The 17,265-nt window shown below is 37.4% G+C and overlaps 1 protein-coding gene across 1 annotated transcript in view; it reads left to right on the top strand.

Annotated features, from left to right (window-relative positions):
* The window catches only part of slit3 (slit homolog 3), a gene marked incomplete at both ends in the record, with an annotated part of 245,648 nt that overhangs the window by 199,134 nt on the left and 29,249 nt on the right, over nt 1-17,265 (top strand). Inside the window, 10 exons of the mRNA XM_079250218.1 lie at nt 62-205; nt 2,609-2,772; nt 5,830-5,962; nt 8,762-8,830; nt 8,947-9,018; nt 10,733-10,804; nt 14,911-14,982; nt 15,091-15,173; nt 15,282-15,362; nt 16,154-16,278. Of these exons, the coding sequence (XP_079106344.1) occupies nt 62-205; nt 2,609-2,772; nt 5,830-5,962; nt 8,762-8,830; nt 8,947-9,018; nt 10,733-10,804; nt 14,911-14,982; nt 15,091-15,173; nt 15,282-15,362; nt 16,154-16,278 (1,015 nt within the window). The remainder of the gene's footprint in view (nt 1-61; nt 206-2,608; nt 2,773-5,829; nt 5,963-8,761; nt 8,831-8,946; nt 9,019-10,732; nt 10,805-14,910; nt 14,983-15,090; nt 15,174-15,281; nt 15,363-16,153; nt 16,279-17,265) is intronic.

Below are 17,265 nucleotides of genomic sequence, written 5' to 3' on the forward strand. Positions count from 1 at the left end.
GATGGCGTTTCTGTCCCAGCATGCACCATGATGCCTTCAAACTCTCTGTATGTGTTTCCAGTATGCTGAGGAGCAACCAGATCAGCTGCATTGACAACAGCACATTCACAGGTCTGAGCTCGGTGCGTCTGCTGTCGCTGTACGACAACAGGATCTCCAGCATCGCCCCGGGAGCTTTCGCCACACTGCACTCCCTGTCCACCATGTAAGTCCAATTTGTCCTAATCTCTTTCCTCTCTCTGTTACTTCATTCTAAAATCCTTATGAAGTTTTATCCTGTTACTCGAACAGTTTCCCAGCATATGTCACAGATGCAACCCCCATCTCATATTTATCTTTTTTTTGTATGTCCTCTCCCTGTGGAGCTTTTTTGCAGTATACACACACACACACACACACACACACACACACACACACACTCACACACACACAGGGTAATGTTTGGGCACCTGTTATCATCTGGACACTATCCTCCTCGCAGATGCTCTCCATCATTATTGACTTGATTGGTCTGAATCCCAGGGTATTTGTTATCAAAGTGTGATATTTCAGCATCTGCAAACACCCACTTGGCACCACTCAAAAGCTGCAAGCTGGATTTATTTATATTTTTATCTTTATCAAAGATGCTGCGATAAGGACATCAATTACTGGATGGCTTATCTACTTATCTGAGGAGTGTGTTAGATACAGTGTGAGCAAGTGTAAGGGGTGGAAAGCTTTCATTAATACAAGGCTCCTGGTTGGTGCTCAGTCTCTACACAGAAATACAGAGAAAAAGTGTCTTATAACAAAGTTATGACAATTATTAACCTGCCACATCACATTATCAAGGTGGGCATGATGAAAGTACACGTGTGCATGTCTATGTGTATGTGTCTTTGTTTCTTTAATCCACTGACCACCCAGATTTGATGCCTGTAAATAATAGATTTTTATCATGTCAATAAAACATTACAGGTTTATTCATATGCACTTTTTTCCCAGAAGACAGAAATGCCAGGCCGAGGCATTCTCCTGACATCCTGCCTTTTCCCTCTTTATTTTCCTCCATGCTTGTCTTCCTTGTTCTGCCTTTTGTTCCTTCTGTCTGACCTGATGTGTATCTGTCATCTTTGATTCAAGCTTCTACTTGAGTCTTTTGGGAAAAAGATAGGACACAAGAAAAAACAAACAAACAGGGATATATGGATGCAGGATAGATGGATGCACTGTTGCAGAAACTGACGTTTGCTCACTGGGTCTGTTCATCATCATCTCCACTACAAACAAATTATCATTCATTTCCCTCATTCCTGTTATTTGTCCCCACTCATGCTTTTGTCAGCAGTGGCCTTATAATAACACTGGATTTGATATTCAAACACCTGCTGGGTGACTTAAAAGAAAGATGGATAGTTCTTGTTTTCAAGCCGTCTGTTCATTCCTTTATCTTTCCTGTTTGCCTGACTTTTTCTACTATCTCTTTCTATTCTTAGTTCTTGTTTCCCTGCAGAGTTTGTCCATTTAATTAAAAGATTAACACACTGAAAAGGAAGGAAGGGATTTAGCTTGTGAGGTCAATTCATTACAAGGAAATGAGTAAATAACTCATCTCTATCTGTAGTAGTACACAATAATATTGTTATATATAAAGCAGCATTTCGTTGTATTGTGACAGTGGACGCAATAAAAGACTGCGCACTTCCCGCATCTCTAGATGTAACATCAAAGCAGCGTGTCATCATTAAAAATAAGCATTTGGCTTTATACAGTGATATACCGGTTGTGATAAAGCTTCGATTTGTTTCCCCAAGTTTTACACTTATATTCTCTTGTCAGTGGAAGGTTGTAAAAAAAAAAAAATAGAAAAAGGACAGAATTTATTTTGCTCATTGAACTCACTGTTGTTTTGCCACCTACTGTAACAGCCTCCCTAAATCTCTTTTCCTTCACAGTTCACTGTTGATATTTTGAAAGAAATTACTCAGCTGTGTTGAATTTGAAACACTGCAGTAAACTGAGGAGAAAAGGTCAGTGGCCATAACAAATCAGAGTTTACCCAACACGGTTTCAGATTTTCTAAAGTCAAAAACAAGATTTCTTACAAAATGTGATTTCTTTTTTCTGGCTTTGTAAACTGTCTGTTTAAGATGGATCAGACAGAAATTTAGGTTTTTATTAATAATCTATTAATGTGCCACGAGACATCAGAGCAGCTTTAATATGCGTACACCTCCTGTCCAGTCTGCTGTTGATGCTACTTCCACCCTTTTTCATTTTAAATGCGGCACAACATAAATATTACATGAGCTGTCCTTAAAAAAAAAAAAAAAAGCAACAAGAGGCAAAAAGATGCGATCAAAAATGAAAAAAATGTGCAGATAACCTTTTCTTTCTCTCCTTGTCTGAATTTCTCAGTCCGACATTTTTCTTTTATTCAACATTGTACTTTCCTAAATGAATAAAAATATCTAATGGCCTTTCCTCCATTCCTTTACTCTCTTTGTTTTCCATCATAATGTGTTTAAATGGGCATAGATAGTGATTTAAAAAAAAATACAAACACTGAAAGATAGTTTTGTCTCTTTTTCACCAACTGTTTTTGGTCTTTTTCCCTTTTCCATAGAAACCTTCTATCCAACCCATATGTTTGTGACTGTCACCTGGCCTGGTTGGGTCAGTGGCTGAAGAAGACCAGGGTGGTGAGTGGAAACCCTCGCTGTCAGAAACCAGCCTTCCTGAAGGAGATCCCCATCCAGGATGTGGCTACACCAGATTTCACTTGCGAAGGTGAACCTTCCTCACTTCAGCCCATCTTTTTTATTGTAATTTTTTGGCCCCAGCATATATTATGAAAAATAACATTTGTACATCAAAGTCTTTCTAAAAAAGTATTAATATGATAATTCTGGGCATTAATCCTGGACTGCTAAGCTACAGGGCGTTTGCAGCCAGCATTAACAATTACACTGGAGTGTGAGGAAAACAAAAAGGTCATAGCCTTAAACCCGAAAACAAATGACATGTGCCATTCAGCAGCCATGTGTCTTGTGCAGATAAGAGCACGAGTCAAGTGTGTGAAAGGTCATTTAAATTGGTCCTTGCATCATGTTTACTCATTCCTCTAATCTCATGCATTCTGCATTTTCCCAGAAAGATATTTAAGAGGAAATTTCCTAAAGGAAGACTGTTGAATGTGGGAACTTAATTTTTAATGAAGTCCTCAGACATCAGGATCGGTCATGATTACAGATTACTGTAATGAAACTTTACTGGAAATTCCTCCTGCAATAAAAGGTCCGCAGGGACTACTAGTTTCATTGCAACTGCATTAGGAAGTGGACATATATATAAAATATTACATTTAAAGAAAAATAAATCCTTTAAGCAGTTTCATTGATGTCAGAAGGTGGGATGTTCCAGGTTGTGTTAAAACATGATTTGTAAGGATAACATTGTAAGGATCAGTAATTCCTTGCAAGCATCAGCCGTAGATTACCTCAATTTGTGGTCTCTGCTGTGGCCTTGCTTTTACCACAGTGATGCCTAGTAGATTACAGCAACTTGGGCTGATGACTTGGCAGCCAACTTTGACGCCATGAACAAAATGCGGTCACCCTTCCCTGTGTGTTACATGTACTCCACCCCGATCCCTTCTATCCTGCTTTAGAGACCATTCTTGCTCTCTTTTTCTGCCTCATTCTTCCTTTTTGTCTCTGTTTTTTAATTCGTTAGGCTTTTCTAATTTCCTGTAGCCGTGCTGCCACCGTTTACTGAAAATGAGTTTGGAAAGTAGTTAGGGTTGATTCCTTTGGGTGGGTTCAGATAAGGAAACACTAAGATGGTATCAGACCTTGATATTCAATCCTGCATTTTGGCACACACATTTACACACAAAAAGTTTCAGAAAAATCTAGTTTCAGATTCACTCAGCTGCACAAATATATTATTATATTATATTAAATTCAAACATTCACAGTCATACATCCAGCCCTTAAAACAAAGCTTTTTTACAATCCCTTCAATGAGCACCAGTTTCTCAGTTTAACTTTTGCTTATTCTAATAAAATCTAAAGGGATAAATGCCATCCTATTATACATGCTACATAAATAATGTTTTTTCCCTTTTTTTCCTTTTAAAAATCTTTTTAAATTTTGGTATCAGAGATTAGGATCATCAGCAACATCTAATCGATTGTTCTTTGGCTTTAGGCCCATAAGCTGTCAAAGGTTTGCAGGTATCCTGCTGACAATCAAACAAACAAACTGTCCAGTGTAACTTCTTGTTGATGCTTGAACCTCCTCACTTTAATGGCATAAATTTCAAACTGGTTCTCCGAAGAACAGAGGCAAAGGGAAGCACACACACATACACACACCTATGGGCTCATGTCCACTCTATTTATAGCTGAGTAAAATAGCTGTTAAGGTGTCTGGAGGCAGCCGGGGGAAAGGTAAAGTTAATTGAATTTGTGAGAGGATATTTAGCACACATTTAGATGTTAGTTCAATTAGCCAACTGTAGACTAAGTCAGCCCCCTGGCTACACCTCCCTGTGGACTCACAAGCCACACACATCAGATTAGACACACACATTTACACATGCAGACATGACTCTACTCTCAAGCATATAAGAGCCCATTTACTCAACATGTAGACATTAGCACAATTATAAAACGACAAAGTGAATGACAATATGACCACAGTACAAGAGAGGGAGCTGTTAAAAACTCACTCAGCATGTGCAGCACTGAAACACATCCTAACACTGCATTAACACACGACTTATTGGAGGCAGTTACAAAAACATGAAAAAAGTCTCTAAATACGTGAGTATAAATATTAGATTTTCCTTTCCCCCCTCTTTCAAAAGTACACACAAAAGCACACAAGAAATAGTCAAATTGCCGTTACGTTATGTTTGGCTCAGTGTCCAGCCTTCATTATCCTTCATTATGGTTTTAACTCGGCTTGTTTTACATTTGGGACCACAGTTCAACTACTTACATGCTGCATGGCTATATTAAAGCTGTGTGTGTGTGTGTGTGTGTGTGTGTGTGTGTGTGTGTGTTTGTGTTAATGAAGGAAATGGAAGACCTTTTTAGCCAAGAACAACAAGAACATTCAGCTCTCATCTCTGCTCCTTCTTATTTCTGAGTGTTACAGTGATTCCAATCTGTCAGATGTGATTTTATTCTTGCAATATGTTTGTATGTATGTGTGGGGTATGTAGGTTCACATTCTAACCTCTCAGACTCAGTCAACAAAACACTACCTGTTAAGAAAGTTTCAGGTTGTGCCATCTTAATGAGATGTGTGGATCTGAATCTGCAAGATTTACTCACTGGAACCGTACAAGTTTCTAGAAACATTCACGTTAGTGAACTTCTGTTTGGTCCGACCAACAATGCAGGTCATGAAAACAACTAACTACAGATGTGTCCAATTTAACTTTGTAGTTGTAATTGCAGCTTTTTAAAGTTGTTATAGCTTCTCCTGAGAACTTTTTCACATATTTATTTTGTCAGAATCCTCTGAGGGTGTTTTAGAATCACTTAACCAGTTTGTGGGTCCTGAGCCAGAAGTTGTAACACATCAGTGCTGCTGGTTTTAGCAACCTTGTGTCATTTGGTATGAGTGCTGAATCCAGACTTTTATGAAATTTTCCCCATTAATACTTTGGGCTTATCTGTTTGCTTTTTCTTTCACCAACTTGTGTCCAAATTTTCCTTTTTGTCTAAGTTTTTTTTTCCTTCCTCTCCTCACCAATCTCTCTCTCTCTTTATGTCTCTTTTGCTCATCCTTCCTTTGTCCTTATACAGTCTCATTCTTCTCCCTTCTCCCCAGGTGTTGATGACAATAGTTGTCTCCCTGCATCTGGTTGCCCAGACGTCTGCACGTGCTCAGATGGCGTGGTGCGCTGCAGCAACAGAGGGCTAAACTCTCTGCCCAAAGGCATTCCCAAGGACACAACAGAGCTGTGAGTCAGGCAAACATGCAAGAAAACACCCACAAGCTCGCATGCACTGAAAAGCTCAAGCAAATGGAGGAATGCACCCAGATTTGTACATCCAAAAATGAGCATGCACTCAATGACATGTGAAGCTCCATGCACACATTGACATAAACACTTTGCTGCAGTGCAATGTTGAAAAGTAATTTTATCATCTTTTATGTATCCTTTTTGAGTTGTTTTCTTAAAGAATAACATTCAAATATTCTGTTTAAAATCAGTTTTATTTGAATGTTCTTAAGATTTCCTAACTGTTTTTGCTTTATCTACCAGAGCAAATACACTCAAACCTTTCTACTACTGACAGATACAACCATTGAGAGTGCTTCTATCAGAGCTAATGCTATGATACCAAAGAAATCTGTTAATAAACAACCCAAATCCATTTCCTTATTCTCGAAGATGTTGCCAGCTCCTATGTATAAAAGCCATCTTAAAATAGATTCTCTTTATATCAAGACTAACATAGACTAGCAAAATATTCTTACTATACAAAATTATAAATAACATATTTAATTATTTATTGGCCTGATGATTTCCCTGTAAAATCCAACTGCTATGTTCTTTAAATTGCTCCACATTTGTCATTAAATTGGAGCTCTCAGGGGTCCTTGCAATAAAGAAACAGACCAATAAAGGAATAATGTCTATAATAATACTAATTGTTTGAATCAATGAGGCATAAAACAAGGATAAAACAATGTTTATCAAGATTAGTAAATTAAGGAAGTACTAGAAACTAAATCTTTAACAGTAAATGTGAATTATTGCACTTGCATGCAAAGGTGCAAAAACAACCGCATGCACAGACCTCACCAACATACAGAAGGCTCTCTAGCTGTGAAATAGGTCTTCTCACCAGGGTCAATAGCAGTGATTAGATATTGATTATGATGAAGAAGACACTCCATCATACTGTCCACATGACCTACTTATGACCTGAAAGTGAGAGGGGGAGAGACCACTGGATCATAAAACATGCGCTTATTTTTGTTTCACTATGTCTCATACTGACTAGTAGATATGCTTATGCATTCAGTGGATATGCATTCATTCATATTTAAGATATTTAGCTTTTGTCTTTGCTTAAAAGATTCTTTTATATTTTGGAGAAAATAAAATGTCTAGTTGGGATTTTGCAGAGACATCTGCTAATATTGTTATAAATATTTCATTGCATGGCCACAACACACTAAGATACAAGAACAAGGTCTTGTTGCTCCAATTGTTTTCCATGCAAGTGGTAAAATGATAGCCACACTGCTGGGTAGCAACCACAGGGTCTCCCTCACTGTGGTGATGTCATGCCACCACTCTGATGCCAAATCAGATCAGGATCCTACCATCAGTTTGAAAGGCTGAGGGGGTGTGTAGAGCAACACAATCAGTGTTACAGTCTCTTGGCAGAGGAGAGCACAGAAATGGAAGGCATACATGTAAGGCTGAGATTAAGATGAGAGAGTTGGAAACACAGTAAAGCCAAACATCTGGACCCATTTTAAAAACATAAACAACACAAAGACAGAATGCAGAATTTGTAAGATAAAACTGTCATATGTAGTAACTGGACAGATGGGAAACAGTGGCTTTTCTGCACAGAAAACCAGATGCCTTGTGTTCACTTTTGTACTGAAATACAAATTTATGAATGAACATAAATTAAGCTTTAAGTAGCCTGTACATATGTTATGACTATTTTTTATAATAAACATAATGTAGAAATTATTGTATTAAAAATGTTAAAATTTAGTAGGAAAATGGAGATATTCATACACACACACACACACACACACACACACACACACTAAATATGCATAAAAATGTGCTTAATTATGCTGACTTACAAGAGTGAGTGGTGGCAGCAAGTGTTGAGTCATTTAAAAAGGTGAAAGATCCAGTTCTTTTTGCTGAGTTGAGCCAAGATATCTGGATCACTGATTAGCTGGAAATCCTATCCCTCCAAGAGTGGAATTATATCATTAAATCACCTTCGCCTCTGGTTTATATTGAAACGTAATGACAAAACTATGTTTACAACTTCTCTTCTACTATGTTTTTTATTTAATTTTGAATTTAATTAAATTTTTTGGTATTATCATAGTGATATCCTGCTTGTTTATGTTGTTGCATAATCAGTCAGACATATAGGATAAATGTCATATCACATTACTGTAATATGTTAAGGTGCTTATGGGTCAAATGAAGACTGATATCACTCTTGTGTGTGAGCTCTGCCATCTGCTAAAAGACACATTTCTGGGACAAATCAGAAATGTAAAAATTACAATAGCACTAAAAACAACCCAAAAAAAATCCAGTGTATAATGAATTGTGTGATGACTGCCCTCTAATCACATGTTCATACATCTTGCATTCATCATTGAGCCCCATTTTTTTTCCCAGTCATCAGACAATAAGTACATTAAATGAAAATCCAGTTCCTTAAATGTACAGTTTTTGTTTCCTGGAGCAAAGTGCAAATAAAACATACAACCAACAACACTGCATTTTCTATTCTAACTTCCAAAAGGAAACGTATCTTTAACTGTATACCAACGTACTATAAAACAAAAACCTTCCATCCTCTTATCTGCCTTTTGTTAATCTTCTGTATCTCTCACATCTTTTATATCACAAGTTCTTAAACTATGTTTTCAGTTAGATTTTCATTTATTCATCCCTAAAGTCCTATATCTGTGCATTTTCAAAACATTACATTTTCATTTGTAACAGCCAACTAAATTCAGTATGCCTGTTTCCTTGCAGATACCTGGAGGGTAATATGCTGACATCTGTGCCGAAGGAGCTGGCAGCCCTGAAGCAGCTGTCACTTGTGTATGTACTTCTCACATAACCTTGAACGGAGGGCACAAATGTCCTCCAAATTGTTGCATGCAGTATGTTCTGTGTGTCTGTCTTTGGCAATTTACTGGATGTCTGTATTTGCACAGGGATCTCAGTAACAACAGCATCAGCACTTTGTCCCCATACACCTTCAGCAACATGACTCAACTCGCCACACTGTAAGTCATAACACAAGCACACGATGTGTTTCCACATATGTCGGGACAGTTGAGAGTTTGGAGAGAGACTTGAATACAGGCATGCAGAAGAAACAGCTGATGAGGAAACTGAGTGTTTAGTTAGCCTGCTAAAAGGACGAACAGAAGAGTCTGGAGAGCAGGAAATCCCACAGGCTGAAAATAATGTCCATCGATCCAAGAGCAGGAAAATCTGAAAGCAACAGCAAGGATCCTGCACCGAACAAAGGAAACCAAGACAAAAGGAAAATTTAGGCTACTAATTATTGATGCAAGGCAGGTGTATAAAAAACTAAATACTTAGACCAATGAGTAAGAAGACAGTGAATGGAGCTAACTGGAAACGTGGCACTAACTACTGTAGCTAAATATAAAATGGCTTTACCAAAAAAAAAGGAGAAAAGTAAGAGAATGAAGGTCAATCAAATAAAAAACTAAAAGATATAAACAAAAGCAAACCATGGAAAGAAGTGAAACATTATCTCTAAGTCAACAAATTATAGGACAATAGTACTTAATGTGGACATTAACACAAAAAGATCAAGATTAGAACAAATACAATAAAAGAACAAAACTCATTGAAATCCAAAAAGACAATTACACAAAACCAAGATACAGGATTAAACTGGGATTTCTTTGTCAACCTGGCTCAAATCATCCAAGAACTAATGAGATAGTGAAGAATTTGATATGTTATGACACAAGTTACCATGGAGATTTATTCTGTGCAGCTCTGTGGATGTACTTAATACCATCCCATATTACAAGTTTATATTTCTCTCTCTTTTGCCTTTAAACTTACATGGCATATTATACAGCACTGGGTTACTTGATTGTGGATGTCAGGACAAAGTGTTTGTGCACATTTGTTCTTTTCCAGTAACATCCTGTTTCATATTTCATATAAAAGTTCTGGTTTTCACTCGCGTGCTGCAGGATGCAACCATGGACTTCTGTCAGCCTGAGATAGCATCACTGGAACATTTTTTTCTGCTAAATGTTTTACCTAAACCCACTTTGCTGCGAGCTGAAGCTAGAAGCAGAGATGCGTGTTTGATTTTCCACATCAGATTTTCCCATTACTTTAAACTGACCTGTAAGACTCATTTTAGAGAATTTTCACACCACTTCAACCTGAAACGATGAAAGATTTCTTAGACCTCTTGACAATCAGCAAATATGATTAGGAGTTACTTTATTGAGGATCATTCTGTTCAGCAGTGGTCCAGCTACGGTTACCTAATTGTTTTTTTTTTTTGTTTTGGTTTTTTTTTTGTTTTTTTTTTTTAATCAAACATGAAGGGGTGATGTTTGTAATGGTAAAATCATTATCAGGCTCCAAGATTAATAATGTCAGCTTAATGGTAATTGCACACTTTAGTGTTTAATGCCATTATTTATCAAAGATCATAATGTCATTTTTAAATCTGTCTCTCTGCCTGTTTGTAGTAGTTTATAGTTCATTATAAGTAAATCAAACAGTATCTGTGTTGTTGGACGTTTAACCTTCCATAAAACCACACAGTTTTTTCTGCACTCTTTGTTTTATTTAGTTTAATATGTTCTTGTTAACTTTCCCATATTTAACCTACATTATCTAGACATCTGCAAGCCAAATCTGCTTTACCAGCCTTTCTGTCTCTGTTTGTGTATTGGCTGTATGTAATGAAGGTTGTTGGTGTCTTTTTTCTTTCAGCATCCTGAGCTATAACCAGATTCGCTGCATACCAGTTCATGCCTTTGATGGACTGAAGTCACTTCGCCTCCTGTGAGTAGTATGCTCACAGTGCCACAGTTGATCCAATATTCAACACTGCCTTTTGCTGGCTATATTACTAAACTAAATCAAAGTTTAAGTACTTCTCTAATTCCAAGCTAAGTGGTGTGTTAAAATACAGTCACGCTCACCCATCTCTCATTTCTTAAATCCTCCCTCTCTGTCTGCATGTTCTGGCATCTCCATCTTGCTGTGTGCCTCTGTCCATCCATCCTGTCCTCCTTTACTTTCCCTCCACCCAGTGTTGTGTTTGATTAATTGACTTTCACCTTCTGTCTCTCTTTGCCATCCATTCAGTTGTCCACCCTCTGTCTCAAAAACCCAAATGCCTTTGCACAGTGTGTATATGAATGCTGCTGTTCGACCACCCCCTTTACATGTGTGTGAGAAGGAGCTTCTCACACACAGGTCATACACTAAATATTTATGCAATGCACAAAACAACCAGTTCATACAGATTTAATTTCTTATTGACAGTAGAATTTATTGATTTTTGTATGTTCCATATTTAGGACTGGTTATTTTTAAAGTATGTGCAAAGCAAAAAGAATAAGTTTGATCAAAGTGTGTCACACTACAAAAAATGCAATACAAATTAGTTACTCAGTGTGAATGTTAATATGACATTAAGCCATATAAACCTAGGTTTTATTATGCTAAAAATATAAGCTTGTTATTCATCTCTGACTTACAGCTTCACACTCGCTCAAATGAAACCAACAAAAGCCTGAATTTCAAATTGAATTTAAAATATATACAAAATATATTTACTGCAGCACAGCTGTCAATAAATCCCTCTGGAATAAACGACAAAAGGCAAGTTACAATGATGTGGTTGTCTTTACTGCTATTGCAGTACCACATTCCTGCATGATACCAGATGGAAACGATCAAAATGTCATTTTATTTCTGATCAAAGTTTTTATAAGCATTTAGTCCAACATGATCACTCAAGATGTGGGTGTTGGTAGCAACAAAATCAGCCCACTGTGTGCTATTTAGAAAATTAAAGATTCATGAGCATATTTGTAGCCTCTAAAAGCGCATACTGGGAGTTCTTCAGCTTGGCTAAACTGAAATGTTAATCCACATTTTCTTTATTCAGCATTTTAAAAAGAATTGAAGCTCCAGGAGAAAAGCATTTACCAGTTAAAGTTAGCTCCCTAAGGCAGGCCCATAGGTAAATAGCATAATTAGCAGGTTGAATACTAATTTGGTATTGCTTTTACTGAATTTTAGTTTTGATTGTTTTTTATTAGATATTCTTTTCTGACTCACCCCATCAATATTGAAAATACAAAACAGTCAACTCTTTAAATCCTGATTAAGTGCTCCATTGAAATAATAATTGGTAAAGAGTAATTTACTTTGGGGAACTTTTTTATTTTTATCAAATCAGTCAGTATCTAAAGGAAACAGACATTAACATAGTACTTAAATGTACATACAGTGTGTATGACTTCTAGCGGTAAAGATGGGATGACATCAAATGTGAATCAGTTCTGAATGAATGCTGATCGTCGGTGGCCAAAATCCTTCCAAACATGAACATGTTTTCATCTGTGAGTGGATCCAGTGACTTCAGGTGCAGCAAAAACTGCACTGCAGCTGAATACTTCAAAATTGTGTAGATGTGTACTGTCTTTTTCTGTATGCTCTCTAAGGCATTACTAATGTCCAATGTGCTCTAGCTCCTATCAAACAAAACAAATACTGCTGTTTTAAAATTCAGAAGCTACTCATTTCATAAGCACAGTCCTTTGTTTTTTCAGAGACACCACAAATATGGCAGCTTTCATGTATTTGGACCCACAGCAAACATGCAGTATTTAAGTGGTGAATAAAAATGTAAACGTTCTTTTAGTAAAGTGATTTGGTGCCAATAGAAACACAGTTCTTACTTATATGTAATTTTTTTTTCATTGACCTTTAATCTTGTTACATGGTTTAAGGTCACTGTTAGTATAACCAAAAAGGCTTGGTTATGTAGGCTTTATTGTTCCTAATGCTTAGGATTTACTATTTTACTGTAATTTACTGTTAATTTACTGTTTACCTCAACATATTAAAGGTAGAGTATGTAAGATTTTCAATATTTTCAAAATAAATTAACTAAAAAAATGACTACAATCATAATTAGATAGTTTTTAAACATGTAGGTTCCAGTCTGTCCATACTTAATGCATTATTAAATTACAAGTTTAATTAATGACAAAGACCCTTCTTGAATGTTTTCTGACCAGTAAAAAAAAAAAAAAAAGAAATTTTTTTCCACCAGTAGGGTGAGGATAAGCCCATTTATTGCAGAGCGGCTCTGAGCTACAGCTCACAAGCGATTCCTGCCCTCATTGGAGCTGGCAAGGAGGAGGGGTGAGGGGGGAGTTTTGCTCATTACTGTCAACCTGTGGTCGTTTGTGGAGGTAGCAGTTTTGTGGTTTTGCTCAAGACCTGGTGTTTGCCACCTGGTGGTGGAAAGATTCGCCTTGAAATCTTACATACTCTGCCTTTAAAGCTGATGGATTTTCTCTATTGATGAAATAATATTTAAATTCAACATATCTAAGGCTTCAACGGGCACTGCAGCACTATTTGATTGATCACTCTGGATGTTATTTTGTTAAGAAGATAGCGTCACAAAAAGGCTTTGGCAACCATTGTTTGTGCAGAGCCAAACATGTCCGTATGTCACCATCTGAGATGGCAGCTTTGGCCTTTTCTCTACAAATTGACTGTATCTCTTATGAGACTTTCACCTTGCAGAAGTTTAGTGATGACTTTTTTTTCCTTCCTTTCATTTTAGTTGATGTTGCCGTGGGGACTGATCCCTCTCTGCCCCCGCATAGCAACTGGTTGCCAGGCAGTCATCACTGTCACTTCCTCATTACCCACAACCCCCTCTGGGCCAGTCTATGCAGGGGCTGTTAGACCACCATCTATAGATGCACAAACACATAAACAGATAAACACAAACTCTTGCCAACATTAGGAACTCATACACATATCTGTGAGAACAGAAAGCACCCTTAGATCTGTGTATGAATATTTCCATACGCTCTGGTAAAGGTTGACCTTAAAGCACACACTGAATTATGTGCTCACACACACACACACACACAACTTCCCTTTTCCAATAGTCGTGATTTGATAGCTGTCCCCTGCCATATCCCTTCGCTCTAATGGAATGTGAACTTGTATCCAGCAGGCAACACACTCAAATGGATGCACACAGGAGACGCTAACATACAAACACATTCACACACACATACACACATTGCACTCTGGCTCCTCTGAGACAAAAGTTTGAGAATCACACACACGCACACACAACTACACATGACCTGAAAACACATGGCACACACAAAAAATGCACAACAATAAACATTTGAGTTTTCAATTCATGTGACACAGACTTTTCACACACGTATGCTTGTGTGTTCACACACACACACTGCTAGATCACACCACATCAGACCTTTTATATCCCATAGTCCATTCAGAGACCAAAACAAGCCATGGACCAACGAGGAAATACACTTTTGGTTCTTTTTATGTTATTCATTCATAAATAATGGATACATTTTTCTATTATAAAAAAGGGGGAAATTATGTGTCTGCAACAAGGAATCACGAATAAATGTAAATAATTTAGTATGCAGCTGCTGAGGGTTAAACTGGTGTGTTAATTTGCTCCAAACTGAGTGTGGCATTTAACTTTGATAAGATGGCTAATGCTGTAGGTTTCTCAAGATCCTTATTTTCACCTCAAATGCAGCTTCAAGATCTGGATCTAACTAAAAGTCGCTTACAGAAGTAAAAGCAGCAGTTACAATGTAAATGCATATTAAAAGTAAATTTGTCCTAAATACAAGTGTTTGCCATTTAAAATTGCGTGGTTAAGAATTTACAGTAAAACAATGAAGCTAACTCCACATTTCTCTTCCAGCTGTTAAATCGTATAATTATACACACATATGTATTGAATTCAACTAAGTACACAAAAACCCAATGAGTCAAAAATGGACTTTTCCAATTATTCATCAGAGTCAATGTTGTGGTTAATAATAATAATCTTTTTCTCATGTTTTCTTCTTTTTCAGAACTCTCCATGGTAATGACCTGTCAGCCATCCCTGAAGGGGCTTTCAACCATCTCATATCTCTTTCCCACCTGTACGTGCAGCCCAAAGATTTCCATCTGTGACTAATGTTTGCTAAATGTTGACAAAGTGTGTCTGATGAGAAATTTTCTCTTTTCTTGTTTCTTCTAATTGTACTCAGGGCTCTTGGTGCCAACCCTTTGTACTGCAACTGCGACTTACGCTGGCTCTCTCAGTGGGTCAAAGCCGGTTTCAAAGAACCTGGTAAGAAATGTTATTTAAAGAACTAATAAGTAATTTTGGTGTCAATCTACTCCAAAGGTCTGTTACTCCCTGTGAGGGAAATGGGAAATAAAACAAATGTTGTTTTAGGCATCGCTCGCTGTACTGGACCTCCAGACATGGCTGACAGACTGCTGCTCACCACACCACTCAACCGATTTCAGTGTAAAGGTAAGGACACTTCTCTCTCATCTGGTTCTCTTGTTTTATTCCCTTAATATGAGCTCAAACATCATACATTTCAGTTTTTAACTGTTTTGGCACGCCCTCGATCTCTGAATTCAGAAGAGATCTTTTCAGTCTAGTGTTGAGAAACTGGGCTAGATCTGGCCTCCCATCCTCTTGTGCAGCTTCTGATTCTGACTTTGACATTGTTGCCTGTCTGCTTTGGGTGCAGTGAAACACAAACTTGTGAATAACAAACAAACAAGTCAGTAAAGACATTTAGCTTCATTAATTCAGCTTGGTCAGTAGTAGACCTAAAATTTATATACATGGAGAGAAAAAACAAAATCCCATCCTCTTAGTGGTATGTAATTCATATGGTGCATTCAGGAGAAACAGACCTTTAGATTCAACTGTTACATGGATCCCGTGTCTGAGAGAATATCTGAGAGTGGGATTCTTCTCACAAAGAATAAAACTCCTAAGATAATTAGTGAAAGTAAGATAATGTGCTGCGCAGACATGTACAGACGTACCATCATATTGAATCTCTCACTTCTTGCATCTACATGTTCCGGCGTTTGAGACAAATCACATTAATTTCTCTTCTAAGCACTTACACTTCCACTCTTACAAAGACTTTTCTTTCCACATGGTCTTTTAAATTACTTATAGGAGCGCTTTTAGCTCAGCTCAGATATGAATATCTGTCTTTGACACTTTCCTTTGCCCTCCTTCTGTCTTCTTATCATCACCTCCCATTATTCCCCTATATGTGCCTCTTTTATAATACATAGGTCCAGTGGATATCAGTCTGATGTCAAAGTGCGCCCCATGTTTGGCAGCCCCCTGCCAGAACAACGGTACCTGTGTGCCGGATGCTACTGGATCCTACCACTGCACCTGTCCGTATGGATTCAAGGTGAGACATTATCCAAAACGCAACGACCAAAAGGATGAATGAATGAATGGATGATAACATTAATCAGTTTATTGTAGGATCATGCCTTAACACTGGCAACAATTCCAACCCAGTTTGCACATATTGTCAGTGGTCTAGTTTTGTGAAATGTAATTGTTGAACAAAATTTGTGAGAAAAAAAAATTAAATTATTGAAAGTTTGGTCCACACAGACTACACTGTTTTGCTGACTGACAGGCACTGAAAAACCATCACCAAAGCGAATGTGGTTATCCAGTACTGGTGCCTCATGGCCCCAGTTTTTTCTAAATGTCTTACTTTCTGAATGTCTAGCAGGCATGGAATAAGCAAAAGATTTTAGCTGTTGTGAATTGCTGCCTTGTGTGAAAGGTGTCCTAGATGGACAAGCGTGCCGCATAAGCCAGTGGTATTAGCAGCTTTACCAGGCTTAACTTCAGCCCCATTATGAATAATGTATCTACCCGTCTATCAACAGAGAAATGATGACTGTGCTTGTCTGAACTAGAAGTACTGACTAATCAAATGATGTAGGCTGATAAACCTCTTTTTTATATATATATTCACATTCTGGCAGAAGCTCTGTAAAAAGTGCACCTTAAACTATAAGCTGAATAAATGTGACAAAGTATAAATATGTATCTCCACTTCAGCACTGTGCAGAACTCAAGTCAGGCTACTTTGTACTGAATCGTTTATATCAATGGAAATATATTTAAGGCTTGTTAGCATGCTGCATCTCTACCATAAACAGTTCATAAATGATGGATATAGGCTCTTTCTGGTATTGTGAAAACATCAATGGAAAATTCAGTGCTAAATTTGATGTAATAAACAGATTAATCACTATTCATCTGCAGACAGTTGAGTATATTCGTAAAAGTACATTTAAGTTTCTTGTATAAAAATATTGCACGAGATGTCTAAATATTCATAATAATTGTTCATAAAATTAGATATAACTATCCA

Source organism: Telmatherina bonti, assembly GCF_933228915.1.
Source record: "Telmatherina bonti genome assembly, chromosome: 12".
Lineage (NCBI taxonomy): Eukaryota > Metazoa > Chordata > Actinopteri > Atheriniformes > Telmatherinidae > Telmatherina > Telmatherina bonti.